Below are 16,648 nucleotides of genomic sequence, written 5' to 3' on the forward strand. Positions count from 1 at the left end.
GCCGCCCGGGCCGGCCTCGCTGCAGGCGACGGAGACTGGCGCTACCAGGCCGGCTGGGCCCGCGGGCGAGGGACAACAGGCCTCCGTCCAAGGGCTGACATCTCCGGGCCGCAGCCCACAGCGCCACCCGCTTCCGTCCCCGCCTACCGGGGGTGGCGCCGCTTCCGGTCCCCGCCTGCCGCGGGTGGCGCCGTGCCGTTCGGCCGCAGGGGCTTGTGGGTATCCTGAGGGCCGGCGAGGCTGCGGAGGGAGGAAGCGGCGGCGGGGACTCCACTTCCCGGCGGGCACCGCGGCGGGGACTCCACTTCCCGGCGGGCACCGCGGCGGGGACTCCACTTCCCGGCGGGCACCGCGGCGGGGACTCCACTTCCCGGCAGGCGTCGCGGCGGGGACTCCACTTCCCGGCAGGCGCCGCGGCGGGGACTCCATTTCCCGGCAGGCGCCGCGCCGGCGGCCGGAAGCCGCGGAAACCGGCGGGCATGGCGCGTCGCTAGCGCGGGCGGGCGCGCAACCTGGGGGTGGGGTCGGCACAGCGTCCGCGCAGAGCGGGAATCGGAGGCGGGTGGCGCTCGGCGCAGGTGGAGGTCTCGGCGCGAACGCCATGCACAGGTAAGCCGCGCACCGGGCGTGGGGCGCTGCAGGGTACCTCTCGCTCCCGACCAAGGTGGGCTGCGTGCGTGGCTGGCGGGGTGGGTGCGTGAATGGCTGGCTGGCGGGGTGGGTGCGTGGCTGGCTGGCTGGCGGGGTGGGTGCGTGGCTGGCTGGCTGGCGGGGTGGGTGCGTGGCTGGCTGGCTGGCGGGGTGGGCGCGTGGCTGGCGGGGTGGCGGGGTGGGTGCGTGGCTGGCGGGGTGGGTGCGTGGCTGGCGGGCTGGCGGGGTGGGTGCGTGGCTGGCTGGCTGGCGGGGTGGGCGCGTGGCTGGCGGGGTGGCGGGGTGGGCGCGTGGCTGGCTGGCTGGCGGGGTGGGCGCGTGGCTGGCGGGGTGGCGGGGTGGGCGCGTGGCTGGCTGGCTGGCGGGGTGGGCGCGTGGCTGGCGGGGTGGCGGGGTGGGCGCGTGGCTGGCTGGCTGGCGGGGTGGGCGCGTGGCTGGCGGGGTGGCGGGGTGGGTGCGTGGCTGGCGGGGTGGGCGCGTGGCTGGCGGGCTGGCGGGGTGGGCGCGTGGCTGGCGGGGTGGGCGCGTGGCTGGCGGGGTGGGCGCGCGGATGGCTGGCTGGCGGGGTGCGTGCGTGGACGGGTGGGTGCAGGGATAGCTGGTGGGTGGGTGCGTGGCTGGGTGGCTGGCTGGGTGCGTGGATAGCTGGTGGGTGGCTGCGCGGATGGGTGGCGGGTGGCTGCTTGGGCGCGGGGCTGGGCGGGCGGGCGGCGAGGTGGGTGTTTGCGCGGCCGGACGTGGGGCTGGGTGTTCGGGGCCGGGCGCGGGGCTGGGCAGGGCGGCGAGGTGGGTGCGGGCGGCGGGCCGGGCGGGTGCTCCTTGCTCCTCCTCGGGCCGTTCGCTGCGCCCGCCGGGACGCAGCCCGCAGACGCCGGCGTCCTCGCGGCCGAGAAGGGCTCGGGCGGCGGCGGCGGGGCGGGAATGAGCCTCGCGGCCCCGCAGGAAACACCTCCAGGAGATTCCCGAGCAGAGCCGCAATGTTCCCGCCGGCTTCCGCTGGGGCTGGGACTCCGGCAAGACTTCGGAGCTGCTGTCGGGCATGGGGGTCTCGGCCTTGGAGCCGGAGGCGGCGGACAGCGAGAACATCCCGCAGGAGCTGCTCTCCCGCAGCCGGCCGCACAGCCCCGCGCGGAAGCGCCTCAAGCGGGGCAGCGACAAGGACTTTGTCATCGCGCGCAGACCGAAGCAGAGCCGGGAGAACCTGCCAGGTAAAGGCGAGCCTCCGCGGCAGCAGATCCGCCTCGCTGTGTGCCGTGGGTGGATTTGCTCGGGGGCCTGAGGGCTTTGTGTTTGCTTTTGCCGGCGACCTAATTCCGAAATTACTTTCCGAAGAAATACACGACTTTTGCGATTTGGGGGGGGGGATCTCGGTGGGTGTATCTCGTGCGCACTCTTGACTTTTAAACGAAGTGAAGACGGCCCGACTTTTCCCGTTCGGAGGCCAGTGCAGAGGCGCTGAGAAACGGGAGCATGAACAAGGGCCTTCCTTCCTGTTGGATGCTTTGTTTACTTTTCTGCTGGGCTGTAGGTCTGGTTCAGCCTTATGCCGTCATCAGTCAGTTACCTGTCAGAGGCCAGCTAAATCTAGGATGAAACGACGTGGAGGAGATTCACTTCCCCGCTGGAATTCCTCGGGCACAGTCTCCCTCGCGAATGCCACCATCTGTTTAGTGGCCCAGCCTAAGGGCCACTCGGATTCCACCACCCGTCCTGTCTCTGCGTCTTTCCCACCTGTGTCCTGTTTCTCACACCGGCTTCATCTGAGCCTTATCCTCCCAGATACGCTTATCCCACAGCTGGGTGAGCCACCTGGAACAGAGAACTCAGCGCGTGGTTCTCCTAATAGCGCTCCCTTCCCAGCTTGCTTAAGTGGCTGGAGCGTGGCTTCCCCCGTGGATTAGAACCCAACAGACAGGAGAAAGACAAAAAGAACAAGCTGTGCTCAGAGCCACAGGGCAAACACTGCATTGACCTAGGGGGTGTGAGCTTCTCCTTACTGAGCCATTTAAAGGCTCAACTCAGAAAGCATTTGTGCAGCTCACGCTAGTGTTAATAGATTGTACTAGGTGTTTAGGGGTCCAGCACAGAGCACGACATCCATTACTCCCCTCATGGAGCTTTGATGATGTGGAGCAGAGACAGAGGACAGATATGCAATCTGTTCAGGAGATAATAATGTGGTCAAGAGCAAACATTTTTATTTTGTTGGATAGAGACAGAGTAAAATTTAAAAGGGGAGGGAGAGAGACACAGATCTGCTTCACTGCTTCTAGTGCTGTCCCTACACGTGGGAACCAGGGGCTTGAACCCGTCCTTGCACATGGTGATGGGTGTGCTCAGGACAAGGAGCTTTAGTGAAAGACAAAGCCAGGCAATGTGCGGTGCAAGTCTTAGAGGAGAGTGCCTTAAGCAGAGGGAAAGGTCAACTCAGAGAGCCTGGGGCAAAAGTATGTCAGAACAACAGAGAAGCTCTTTTCTAAGAACAGCGTTGAGATGGGGATAGAGGTGGTGTTGAGTGGTGTTGTGGTGTGGCATTTTTTTTTAAAAGGGCAGCTTGAGATCTCTTAAATTGTGGGGAGGGGAGAGTAACAGTTGTCAGATTTGGGATAGATCCTTAAGAGTGGATGGAATTATAGTCTTTAGAAGAATGGTGATAGTTTAAACTGCAGTTGAGTGGGGGATGGAGCACAAGAGGAACATTAAAGATGGCGCCAGCAAAATAGCTCCCTTGGGTGACATGCTGCTCTGCCCTGTGCTCAAGCCAGGTCGCAGCCCAGCCCCCACTGCACTGAAGGAAGCTCAGTATCTCTGTACTGTTCTGTCTCTGTTGAGAAAAAGAGGAGGACTAAAGATATTTTGTAGAATCAAGGTGAGTAAGTATATCCCTGCACATCCCACATCTTACTTTATTTGATGAGAGATTTATTGATTGCTTTGAGAAACTGGAGGGGTGGAGGTTTGACCCTGCCTTTAGGAAAGAGAACCAGTAAGTGGTGGCTTGGGAGCCTATCTCAGGACTTCATTTATTTAGAAGATGGATGTGGAACTGGACAGATCTGGCTCTGAATCCCAATTCTGCAGTTTGCTGACTATGGGAGATGATTTGCACTTGTGTGTTTTGATTTCTTTGTGAAATGGAGTGATAATACAATATTTTCTAACACACCTAAAGCCCAGCAGTTGATTCTGTTGACAGTCTGGTGTGCATCCGAGGAGAACTTTACTTTTCTTTTGTGATTTATACTGAGTCTGTGTCAGTATAGTTTTGTTGCTTTCTTCACAATCACATGTCACTGCTTTATTGTATGGAATGCAACACTATTATTTTGGTAAAAGACCCTTCCTGCTAAGATGACGAGATTCTGCTTAGTCTGTCCAGTGCAGAAAGCTGTTAGCATGGAGTGTCAGCATCCCACCCTTCCACATCCAGACTCAGCTTAAATGAAAAGGGTGTTTGTCAGAAAAGAGCCTCCTGGGAACCAGACTAGGGCTGCTTGCTGTCATTGTGCAAAGTGCACATCAAGGTAAGGAGAAGTAAATACGTAAGCGATCTCTGTAAATGGTTCTGGGATGTGGTGCACTCTGTCAAGCTCCTGTGTCACCGTGGGCAAGGACCAACCTTCAGGCCTTAGTCCCCACCTGCGGGGGGCTTCACTACTAGTGAAGCAGTGCTGCAGAGGTTTCTTTTCTTTTTTCTCCCTTCCCTCATAACTTCTACCAAAAAAAAAGGAAAGAGGGAGTTGGGTGATGGTGCACCTAGTTGAGTGCACATGCTGCAGTGCACGAGGCCCCGGGTTCAAGCCCCTGGTCCCCACCTACAGGTGAAAGCTTTGCAAGTGGTGAAGGAGTGTTGCAGTTACCACTCTGTCTCTCTCCTTATCAGCCCCATCACTATTGACTTTTTGCTGTCTCTATCCAATAAATAAAGATAATTTTTAAAAGAAAAAAGGAGGGGGAGAGAAAAATGGCTGCCAGGAGCAGTGGAGTCATGATGCAGGCACCAGAGCCCCAGCGACAGCCCTGCTGGCAATAAAGAAGAAAACACGGAGTCGGCGGGTAGTGCAGCAGGTGAAGCACATGTCGCGCAAAGCGCAGGGACCGGGGCGTAAGGATCCCGGCTCCCCACCTGCAGGGGAGCCGCCTCCCAGGCGGTGCAGCAGGTCTGCAGGTGTCTGTCTTTCTCTCCCCCCTCTCTGTCTTCCCCTCCTCTCTCCATCTCTCTGTCCTGTCCAACAACGACGACATCAGTAATAACTACAACAATAAAACAAGGGCAACAAAAAGGGACAGATATTTTAAAAACTTATAAAAAGAAAACACAAAGAGTTCTGCGTAATGAACGCACACCAAAAGCTGTTTGCTGATACAAGAGACGCAGCTTAGTTGGTCAGCCAGACCTGTGAAGAGGCCGGAGGAAGGGTGTCCCCTGTGAGAAAGCGGCCCAAAGCATCTGCGGTGCAGACGGCCTCCAGGTTTCTTTCCACCGGGACATGCGCCATCTTCCTCTTTCCACTCAGCACAAGTGGGAGGCCCAAGGATATGGAAATGGCTCCATCAGTGAGGCCAGATTTTTGTGAAAGGAGAACAAGGGCCAAGTGAATCTTACACTCGCTGTCACCTCAGAGCCTCATGGGTATGTCTGGGTGAACAGTGTAAGTGGGTTTATGGCAGGCAGGGTGGATGGATATTCGGCGACTGTGAGGCAGCTGGTGGATAGCACCCCATGGGCCCACAGAGTGAGCGTCAGTGCAGACAGATGGTCCCGATGAATTTTGCCTGCACCACACCTGCTTCAGTAGAGATGAGATGAGATGAGATGAGATGAGATGAGATGAGATGAGATGAGATGAGGAGGCCCTGGGTGTGAGTTTTCCTCACCTCTGTGCTCAGCAGTCTTCCTGTAGGCTCCCAGGCAGCTCCCAGCTGGTGACTAAATCCTATTCTCTGATGTCAGCCCCCACCAGGACAGGTCTAGTGGACCCTTGGGGTGGGTGGAGCCGTCAGGAGGAGATGGCCCAGTGGTAAGGTGAGTAGTGGACCGAGAGAGCAGCTGCAGTTTATTCATGGACATTAAATGCCCCCCCCCCCCAAAGAAATCTAGACTCAACTGGTTCTTGGGCTGGACACCACGGCAAACCTTAGAGTACACTGGTACCCATAAGGGAACTTGGGCAAAGAGCTGAATCCCTGTGGTTTTGATCCAAGGAGTTCTGCCTTCCTCCTGGGGAACCTGCATTTCACTACTTCCAAGCAAACAGTTTTCCTGTTGTCAATTTCACTCAGGATTTTATTTTATTGTTATATTCACTTATTTCTTTCCTTTCATGAGAGAGAACAGTGGCCGCATGTAGCTCTGGTACATGATGGGGTCCCTGAGGATTGAACCTGGGACCTCAGGCATCAAGTCTCCAAAGCTGAGCTATGTCTCTGGCCTATCTTTCTGTTTGTTGCTTGTTTTTCATCCATGAGAGACATATTGTACTTAACAATCTTGGAGATTTATAAAAATACACTGCACCTTAAGATTTTCATAAAATTTTTATTTTATAAAAATACACTCAAGATTTTTCCTACTCTGTTCTGTTTTGTCAAAGCAGTGCCATTCCGACTGCACTGATGTCACGATTCACTGGTGTCTCAGCCTCCAGGTCCAAAAATTCAGCTCTGTAAGGGCCTTTATGGGGCCCTCCTCGGGAAGCTTGTCCCAGCCTCCTTTCATTCATTCTGTCTGACAGTTATTCTAGCAGTTGAGGTGAGAGTCACAGATATGAGACTCTACTGTCATAGAGATTGCACACTCTGCCTTATTCTGTAAGTGCTGCTTTCTGTAGTTTCTCGTAGAAATGAAGTTGGGGAAGACCTCTTTTGTTTTGCTTTTTTCATTTTTCCTCACCTGTCCATAAAACCTACCTAGATTTTTTAGTTTATGATTTATAGGAAAAGGAAGGGAAATTCATCCTGAAAGATAGATCTTTTTGTAGTTTCCCAGAAAGGAAGCATAGCAAAAACTAGTGAGAGGTAAGTCACCCAGAAGATCTTTACAGAAGCAATTTCAAAGGCAGAGTTGTGGTTGAGGTTAAAGTGCAACTTAGTGTAGGCCATGTCACAAGAAGTGAGTATGTCAAATAATAGAGTTGTCAACTCTGCAGAGATCTGATGCTTGGTGAACAGGTCAGTAGAACACTGCTGCTGAGGGCGTTCAGAGAGCAGGTGATGAGGTCAGGGAGTGGGAATCTGGATACTTTTCACTTACTGTGGCTCTGCAGTATAATATTCTCTTTATGGAAAGACTGGAGGTTTTGAGCCTAGTAGATGTTCCCCTTACTATGCAGAGTTGCTTATGGACTTGGGGTGATGGGGCTGCGGCAAGTTTAGAGAAAGCAGGTAGAAAAAAAACCTATTTCTATACCCACCACTCCTGACAAACACCCAGGCATCAGCATAGTCGTGAATCCAGGAAACAGATGGTTGATGTTTTGAGAATTAAACATGAGAAGTAAAATTAGATTTAGCGTGTCCCAAGCCTGGAAACCAGCCATTAGAGCACCTAGATGAAGACAGACTTTTGCCTAATCTGTTTAGACGGTCACACATCCCACACTCCACACCAGGGCCCCTGAGTCCATGACACCCTGCGGTCAGCCGAGTAGAGACCCTACATTGTCTGCAGCCGGAGTCTGTTTCCTTTGCTGCTTCCACCTGGTGGCTAATGTGTCAGTAACCCTTACTGTCTTATTTTAGTCTCTAGCTCTGACGGGTTTCTCACATAGCAGGGCAGAAGTAAATCTCCCCTTTCAAGACATGTAGACCCCGCAAGGACTCGGAATGTGGTAAAACAGAGCCTCTGAGCAGCCTCAGCTAGAGGAGGATGGTTTGGCAGCAGACCTGGGTCTGAATCTCCTCTCCTTGTTCCTTTGGTCACAGTTGCATCTTCTGAAGCCCCCCTCCCACCTCTAAGATGACAAAAGGCATGTTCTGTGTGTCCCTGAGTCTTTCAGTGGCCTGGACATCAGGTGTCATGCATCTCCCTGGCTACAGTCACCTATATGCCAGAGGCTTTCCCAAACACACAGATGTGACGCTCTGCTCGAAGGTTTGCGGTGGCTAGGCAGTCGCGGGTTAATTTCTCTCTCTCCCCTGAAGATCTCCCAACCAGTGACTCACCCTTGGCTGCAACAGCTTTGGGACAGTGACTGTGTGTCTCCTGCAGTCTCCTTGCAGTGTGAACTCCAGGTGCCCATAGCATCAACCTGTTTAAAAAAGTCATAAAAGGACAATGTACAGAGTTAATGAGGAAAAGGAAGATAGTACAGAAAAGTTAGGCTTTCTGTAGCTTAATCTGATACATTAGTCTTCACAGTGAGCAGCTCCGGAAGATAAACTTTTTAATTTTCATTCTTGTCTTACCAATGGAAAAGCTGCCTGAGCCCAGAATTCTCTGGCCCTAGGGCTGGGGTCAGCATAGCTGAGTCCTTCCCAGTAGAACTCTGCAGTACTTGTCACACTTGTTGAATTCAGATACCTGCTTCCAGCATGGTCTTTGCCCCTCAGTATTTTTTTTTCCATATCAGATACAGAATAGTTAAATGTATAGGCTTAGTTTTTGATTTTGCCAAATCTAATGCCAGAATCTGACCTGTATAGGTAAAAGGCAGCAAGATCAGGGAGTTAGGTTTTAATGGAAGAAAAATCTGAGAGGAGCCTAACCATCTCCCCTCCCCCCAGCCTGGTGAGCAGAACAGGAGCCTAACCATCCCCCCCCCCCCCAGCCTGGTGAGCAGAATCAGAGCCTAACCATCCCCCCCCCCCCCAGCCTGGTGAGCAGAACAGGAGCCTAACCATCCCCCCCCCCCCCAGCCTGGTGAGCAGAATCAGAGCCTAACCATCCCCCCCCAGCCTGGTGAGCAGAACAGGAGCCTAACCACCACCCCCCCCCCCAGCCTGGTGAGCAGAACAGGAGCCTAACCATCCCCCCCCCCCCAGCCTGGTGAGCAGAATCAGAGCCTAACCATCCCCCCCCCCCAGCCTGGTGAGCAGAACAGGAGCCTAACCACCCCCCCCCCCAGCCTGGTGAGCAGAACAGGAGCCTAACCATCCCCCCCCCCAGCCTGGTGAGCAGAATCAGAGCCTAACCATCCCCCCCCCCCAGCCTGGTGAGCAGAACAGGAGCCTAACCATCCCCCCCCCCCAGCCTGGTGAGCAGAATCAGAGCCTAACCATCCCCCCCCCCCAGCCTGGTGAGCAGAACAGGAGCCTAACCACCACCCCCCCCCAGCCTGGTGAGCAGAATCAGAGCCTAACCATCCCCCCCCCCCAGCCTGGTGAGCAGAATCAGAGCCTAACCATCCCCCCCCAGCCTGGTGAGCAGAACAGGAGCCTAACCACCACCCCCCCCCCAGCCTGGTGAGCAGAACAGGAGCCTAACCATCCCCCCCGCCCCAGCCTGGTGAGCAGAATCAGAGCCTAACCATCCCCCCCGCCCCAGCCTGGTGAGCAGAATCAGAGCCTAACCATCCCCCCCCCCCCAGCCTGGTGAGCAGAACAGGAGCCTAACCACCCCCCCCCCCAGCCTGGTGAGCAGAACAGGAGCCTAACCATCCCCCCCCCCCAGCCTGGTGAGCAGAATAGGAGCCTAACCACCCCCCCCCCCCAGCCTGGTGAGCAGAACAGGAGCCTAACCATCCCCCCCCCCCCCAGCCTGGTGAGCAGAATAGGAGCCCAGTTTAAGAACCTCCATCCTCTGGTCACTCTGATGGAGGTTTGTAGCCACAGCGGGACCCAGTGTTCTCTAGCTGCACCGTGTGGTCCAGAGCCATTGTGCATGGTGGGCCTGCATCCCTCTCCTCCATATTTTAGTCCGTTCTTTGGTTTTGTCCTTTAGTGGGGGTGGGGTGCAGTAGCTGGCTGACCCGCGACATGTCTTCCTCGTTCTTCAGTGCAGCCACTTCCTCCAGGAATCTCCCCTGACTGCTGTTTGCCATGCACAGTCCAAAGCTGGTCACAGCCCATCACATTATTTTATTGAAACCTCCTTTTATTTGTGTGTCTCTCACTGAGCAGGCTGTCAAGCCTGGTTTATCTTTGAATTGCCAGAACTCACCCCAGCATGTAGTAAATGCTCAATAAATATTCAAGTGGGTGACTAGGTCAGACGTTGATTGTGCTTGTTCCTGGAAATACAGAGGTTTCAGTTCTTGTGCTCAAGAACTCGTGGCCTTGATAGATGAGTCAGTGAATAATGGAACTATAGTTAAAAACAAGTCACCTGTTCTGGATGATGTCATGAGAGCCCTGCCAGAGAAGCTGGGGCTCTGACTGACTTGATCTTAGATGGTGACCCCAGAACAATGAAGGAAAGACACTGCACTTCATGCCAAACAGTAGGTCTTAGGCTGAATCTTGCAGGGGCATATGGCCCAGGAGTTCTGCTCAGAGGCAACAAATGCCACGTTCCTTGCTGTGCTCTTCCATCATGTTCTTTGCAGAGCCTGGAACGATGTATGTACCCAGTGAGTGTTGGCACCTTTCAGAGATGGAGGACCTGTCTTGGAGATCTCCAGAGATAGGGCAAACAGGAAATATTATATTATGAGGAACTGGCCATGAAGTTACAGAGCTAAGAAGTCCCCAGATTCACAGTCCACAAATCAGAAGAGCCACTAGAATTTATTCTGATCTGGGTCTGACTATAGGAGACTAATGTACCAGCTCAAGATAGGCGAGGAAAGTAAGTTTTCTTGTTATCAGCCTTTTCTCACTGTGTCTTGGACTGGAGGAACCCACCAACACTGGGAGACGCACATCTGCATTTCTTGGTGCTAAGCTCAGCCAGAAACACATTCTCAGAATAGTGTCTAGCCAGGTATCTGGGCGTGCCTTGACTTAGCTGACACATCAAAGTCAGCCACCACAGCCAGGAAAGTGAATCGATGGTGGTTGGTTGGGGCAGGCCGCTAGCCAATGGTGCCGTTCTTTCAGGATCTCATTGATGCGACTTGTTGCCACTGCAGCCACTGCCATCTTATTCTGAACCTTTGAGTTCTTCTGTATATTCCTGTATCGTGTAAAGTTGTTGGGTAGAGCCCTAGAGATTGATTTTTGTTTTGTTTGCTTCCAAGGTTATTGCTTGGTGCTGGCACTACAAATCCACTGTTGCTGTCGGTCATTTATTTCCTTTTTTCCCCCCTATTTTATTGGATAAGACAGAGAAATTGAGAGAGATGGGGAGATAGAGAGGGAAAGAGACCCCTGCAGCCCTGCTTCACTGCTTTTGAAGCATCCCCCCTGCAGGTGGGGAGCAGGACTTGAAGCCGGGTCTTTGTGCTTTTCTAGGTGCACCACCCCCTTAGAGATTTTTTTTTTGAGACTTTTTTATAAGACTAAGAAAAATCGTTTTTGTGCAGCTACCTTTTTCTCCTTTTGAACAAACCGAACACAGTAGCCAGAGTGAGCTTTAACACGCATGTGGCTTCTGAGGGGCCTGTGCTCAGCAGACCTGGCTGTCAGGACATAGGTGACAAGTCCTTGGACCCGGTTCATGCCACCTCAGCTCACCCCACCTGTCAGCCCTCCCCTGCCACTAGCTCACTCTGCTATGCACTCATCACTCTTGCTGTTTCTCAGAACAGACCAGCTTCCCTGCATCTGCTGACCCCTCACTTTGAGCCTCTAAGACTTCCTTTGGTGGCTGTGATCAGACTTGCTACACCTTCCACATTCTCCCACCTCTCCTTTGCCTGCTCCCTCTTACACCTACCACTTACACCACCATGTGATTTATTTACTTTTTATGAGATGCTGTTTCTTCCTACTCCACAAAGGTATCTTGTCCGCCTTATTTACTGGTCCATCCCCAACACTTTACTGATTGGTGTTCAGTAAATGCTTGTTGTATTAATAGATTTTGAATATTGCACTTTTAGGTTAAATAACTTCTTAGTGTTTTCAGTAAACCTGGAAGAGGAAAGAAGCCTCATTTGCCATTTACATAAGGTCACTACTTAATAAGACCCACCACTGAACCCAGTTAGAGACAGGAGACACTGCTCAGTGACTAGTCTGCTGTAGCTTAGACACTATTGTGATACAGGATGCAGAGAGTTCATGGGCTTTCGCATCCTTGCTTTGAGGCTATCCTTGTTTGATATTGGCCGCAGTAGGTGCTGGAGAAAAGACTGTTGTGGAAAATATCCTAGTTTGATCTTTTCTGGCAAAGCGTTGCTAGTTTTGAGGTGTACGGACAATGGGTGAGTGACAACGACAGAACAGTGGTGGTGAGCTTTCATTCCCACATTACGCCGTTATGTAGTTTTCTACCCTGCAGACTTTGAGAACAGTGACAGGGAAACTTTTTTTTTCCCCAAAGGTATCTCATGGGACGCCCTGCCAGATGAGCTGCTCTTAGGAATTTTTTCCTTTCTTTGCCTCCCTGACCTCCTAAAAGTTTCCAGAGTTTGTAAGAGATGGTATCACCTAGCGTAAGTACTTTTCGCCCTTTTTGTTATGTGTGAGAGAAGGAGAAAGGAAGGGTCATTTATTCATTAATCGGGGTTTTATGACATTAAAAACCAGGAACCATGAAGTACTGCAAACTGGGGCCTCTCCCGTGAAAGTCTGTGTGCTGGTGTTGGGCTATCTTCCTGGTCTTGGGGGTGTAAACCCCCTGCGTGTGGAATTCCTTTCCTGTGTTCACTACAGCACACACCAGCTGCACGCTGACCAGTGGTAAGCCAGTGACCTAGCAGTGGAGGGAGCTCCAGGGGCACGGGAGGGCACGGGTGCCGCTCACACACCTGGAGCAGCTGGAGAGGGCCTGCAGAGGGAGAGGACTTGAGAATGTGGTGTGAGAGCAGTGGAGTCCACCTCGGCCACTTGCACTCTCTGACCTGAGCCTCTGCCGTCCAGGTCACAGTGGGAAAGCACCAACCAGAAGGAGAAAGGTAATGCCACATGATCTGCCTCACTGGTGGAACTTAAGAACAGGAACAGAAAGGGAGAACACAGTAGGACTGGCACTGGGTTGAATGTTTCACCAAAGCAAAGACTCCAGGGGGATTGGGGGTGGGAATGGGGTCCTAGTACGTGATGGTGGGAGAAGGTGGTGGTGAGAATTTTCTGCAGACACCATGGGGAGATGAGAAACTACCCCTGTGTCCACAACTGTGCTGTAAATCACTAACCTCCCCCAGTAAAATGGCATTTTAAGGGGGGTGGGGTGGACAGGCAGGAGATAGATGTCTCAGCTGGCAGGACACTTGGCATCCACAGCTGCATCCACTCAGGCCCTGGCACCGCATGACCATCACAAGCTTCAGTGCTGTGGTGTCTCTTCCCTGCTCTTTTCTCCTCCAGTGGAAATAAAAATGGAATAAAAAATTCAGTCACAGCCAGCAATAATTGTGTGTGGTAGACCTCTGCACCAGGAATAGAAAAGAACGAGGAATAGGGGAGACGGCACTCTCAGGCAGGACAGGAGGAGATCGGCAGATGCAGTGAGCTGCCTCGTCCTCAAAGTGCTGGGCGCATGACAGCTGGAAGCAAGAGTGGGCCAGCATGGGCACAGCTGTACACGGAAAGTGCTCTGAGCTGGGAATGCAGTTTCAGGCAGGACAGAGGGCGGGAAGCCGGAGAGGACAAGAGGCTGCTTTCCAGTTTGGAGCTTTCTTCATCCTCAGCCCCTCACGCCGTCCAGCCCTGAGAAGCCTCTGCTTTGCATGAACAGCCACGTAGAAGCCAGCAGGAGCCCTTGCGTCCCCTCCTGAGGAGGGCCAGACGCCATAATGACAAGCCAGTTACAGGACCGACCTGGACGTGTCCCTAGAGTGCTGGGGCCAGTGGCTGACTTTCACTTCTCCTGAGCCATCCGGCCCTATTTGGTTTCCCAGCTGTCCTCTCCACTCGGGATAGGAATCTTGTCCGTTATCATAAACTAATAAGTGACTGTTAAGGGCAGAGAGGTACCTCGGCTGGTAGGCTGCTGCCTGTGCCCTGTGTGCAGCTCAGCACGGCATGGACGTGCCGTGGCCCCAGAGGAAGCTCTGTAACTATGGTGTCCCTCTGTCTGAATGAAAAACAGCTCCCCAGCAATGAAACTGCACGCGTGTGAGGCCCTGACCACATCTCCACACAGACGCTTTACTCATGCCACAGTTCTGCCTTCTGAATGATAGTGGCCAGGTGACACTTGACAGTTGGTTTGTAAAGAATTATTTGAATGCCCTATCCACTGGCCTGCTCCCACCACACTGAAGGGGGCTCTGGTGTTTTCTTCCCTTTAGTATCTCACTTTCTCTCTCTTTCTACTTCTATCTAAAAAAATAAAAATTAATTTAAAAAAATTATCAGATAGAGTTTTGGGATTTTATCCTCTGCTTCTAGCTCACTGTGATGCTAATTAAACCCCTTAAATTAGACATGTATAAAAAGCAAGATTGGCATTGATCCATGGTCTGACCAAGATATATCCAATAATGTCTTAAAAGTACATAGTCACACACAGAAAGAGGGTCTCATCCTGCACCGTGAGGAGGAATGTCAGTGCGTCCAGCCCCCGTGGAGAGCAGTCTGGAGACTCTTACAAGGCTAGAAGGAAACCTGCCCTGTGACCCTGCCATTCCTCTCCTGGGGATAGATCCTAAGGAACCCAACACCCCCATCCAAAAAGATCTGTGTACACCTGTGTTCATAGCAGCACAATGTGTAATAGCCAGAACCTGGAAATAACCCAGGTGTCCAACAACAGATGAGTGGCTGAGCAAGTTGTGGTCTAGATACACAATGGAATACTACTCAGCTATTAAAAATGGTGACTTCACCTTCTTCACCTCATCCTGGATGGTGCTTAAAGGAACCATGTGAAGTGAGATCAGCCAGAAAGAGAAGGATGAATATGGGATGATCTCACTCATAGACAAGAGTTGAAAAACAAGATCAGAAAGGACAACACAAAGCAGAAATTAGACTGGAGTGGGCGTATTGCACCAAAGTAAAAGAATCGGGGGTGCAGGGTTCAGGTCCTGGAACATGATGGCAGAGGAGGACCTAGTGGGGGTTGTATGTTGTGTGGAAATGTTATACATGTGCAAACTATTGCATTTTACTCTTGACTGTAAACCATTAATCCCCCAACAAAGAAATTTAAATAAATAAAGGGGCAGGCAGCACTGCAGCTGGTTAAGTGCACATAGTACTAAGCACAAGGATCTGGACTTGAGCTCCCACTCCCTACTTTTAGGTAGGAAGCTTCACAGTGAAGCAGGTCTGTGAGTGTCTCTCTCCTCTGTCTCCCCCATCTCTCAGTTTCTCTGTTCTACCCACTAAAGTGGGAGAAAATGGCCACAGTGGAGCAGTGGATTTGTAATGCCAACACTGAGCCCCCACAGTAACCCTGGAGGCAAGAGAGAGAACGAGAGGCTCCTTCAGAACGTGCTTTAGGCAAACGTAGTGGCTGTGTCCCCTGCTTCAGGCATCGTGGTGGTAAGGTCTCCAGGCCCAGCGAGATCACCTCTCTCCCCAGGTTTGACGAGTCTCTGTGGCAGACCTTAGACCTCACAGGTAAAAACCTTCACCCAGATGTGACCAGCCGCCTGCTGGCTCGAGGGGTGGTTGCTTTCCGCTGCCCACGGTCATTTATGGACCAGCCGTTGCTGGAGCATTTCAGGTAAGTAGCGCTCTACTGTTTCTAGTCCAGAGGGGGTGTCAAGTGAGATTTGTCTTTCCTGACTTTCTTTCAGCCTTATAGCCTTGGCATCTGTGCAGTGTGGGTGTGAATTGATACTTTACAGTGGGGCAGTCTGGCCAGTTCTCCACTCGCCTTCTTTGATCCAGAGAAAGTCTGCAATCTCTTCAGATTCTGTAGCTTAAAGATCTGAACTTTTCATGAAGAATCACAGATTTGCAACCTGAAAAAAATGCTGTTTGGTATCTAGGGAGAAACCTGTTTCTTCTGCTGATAGCCCTGCAATATCCTGCCACAACTTGGGAGACTGAGTAGAATGACCGGGCACTGACTAGAGAAATGGGCCAAAGACAGCAGAGAGGAGGAAGCGCGAATCCTGACTCTGACACTGCTCCCCACTCCACAGCCACCAGTGGCCCTTCACTTCCCTGGCTCCCTTCCCTCTCAGGCTTTTAAACACATGTCTGTTTGGGGTTTTTGTTTTCATGTTTTAGCTATACAAGCTTCTTTAGGAAAATTTTCATTAGAGTTTTCTGGAAAACAGAAGTCCAAGGACTGGGTAGTGATAGACCCAGTAGAGTACCCACATCACCATGCACAAGAACCCAGGGTCAGGCCCCAGTCCCCACCTACAAGTGTGCTGAGGCAGGGTTGCAGGTGTCTCTTCTCCTCTCAGTTTATGTCAGTATCAAAAAAAAAAAAAATTGAGTGGTGGATTAGATTCATCATGCAGTCACTGAGCCCAGCAATAAATCTGGAACAATAACAAGATGCAAACAAAATGAAATTTCACAGGGATGTTCGAAAACTTTTTGCAGGTCATTTGCTATTGTGACGTCCTCTGAACAGGCCAGAACCCAGGAGAGAGAATTGTGAAGGGAGAAGGATGTCGTGTGTGTGCGTGTGTGTGTGTGTATGTGTGTGTGTGTGTATACACGTGTGGGGGTGGGGGGAGATGCATTGAGGTTTTTTTGTTTGTTTTGGTTTTGGTGCTACAGTCATCAGGATTCCAGGAAAAGAAAAGTACAAAGCTGAGCCAGAAAATAGAAAACAACCAAAACTGAGTGCTGGGTGATGGGTTGGCAGCAGTGCCAGACCTCCAGACAGGGTGAGAAGCTGCCTCTGCTCGACTGTCACTGAGGGTGCCGCCCAGGCACAGACAGCAGTCACTGAAGTGAACCTGCGGGGCAGACTGCAGGTGTTCAGACAAGATTCCTTCACTTTTACCAGGGTCTTGGGCAGCTTCTAACAGAAGCACAAGCAGGACAATCTAGCTGCCTTGTCCCCTGGCGCAGCTTCTGCTTTCTGTCCTGGAGCCAC

General features: G+C 52.5%; 1 protein-coding gene across 4 annotated transcripts in view; it reads left to right on the forward strand.

Annotated features, from left to right (window-relative positions):
- Positions 1-464: 464 nt before the first annotated feature.
- The window catches only part of SKP2 (S-phase kinase associated protein 2), a 33,896-nt gene continuing 17,712 nt past the window's right edge, over positions 465-16,648 (forward strand). Inside the window, exons 1-4 of one of the 4 annotated variants that reach the window (XM_060190949.1) lie at positions 465-609; positions 1,594-1,859; positions 12,017-12,128; positions 15,167-15,310. In XM_060190949.1, the coding sequence (XP_060046932.1) occupies positions 602-609; positions 1,594-1,859; positions 12,017-12,128; positions 15,167-15,310 (530 nt within the window). In that variant the 5' untranslated portion in view covers positions 465-601. Of the gene's footprint in view, positions 610-1,593; positions 1,860-9,184; positions 10,379-12,016; positions 12,129-15,166; positions 15,311-16,648 lie in introns of those variants that run through there. The other 3 variants (XM_060190948.1, XM_060190946.1, XM_060190947.1) reach the window with 3 other exon arrangements.

This window comes from Erinaceus europaeus, chromosome 5, assembly GCF_950295315.1.
Source record: "Erinaceus europaeus chromosome 5, mEriEur2.1, whole genome shotgun sequence".
In the NCBI taxonomy this organism is placed as follows: Eukaryota; Metazoa; Chordata; class Mammalia; order Eulipotyphla; family Erinaceidae; genus Erinaceus; species Erinaceus europaeus.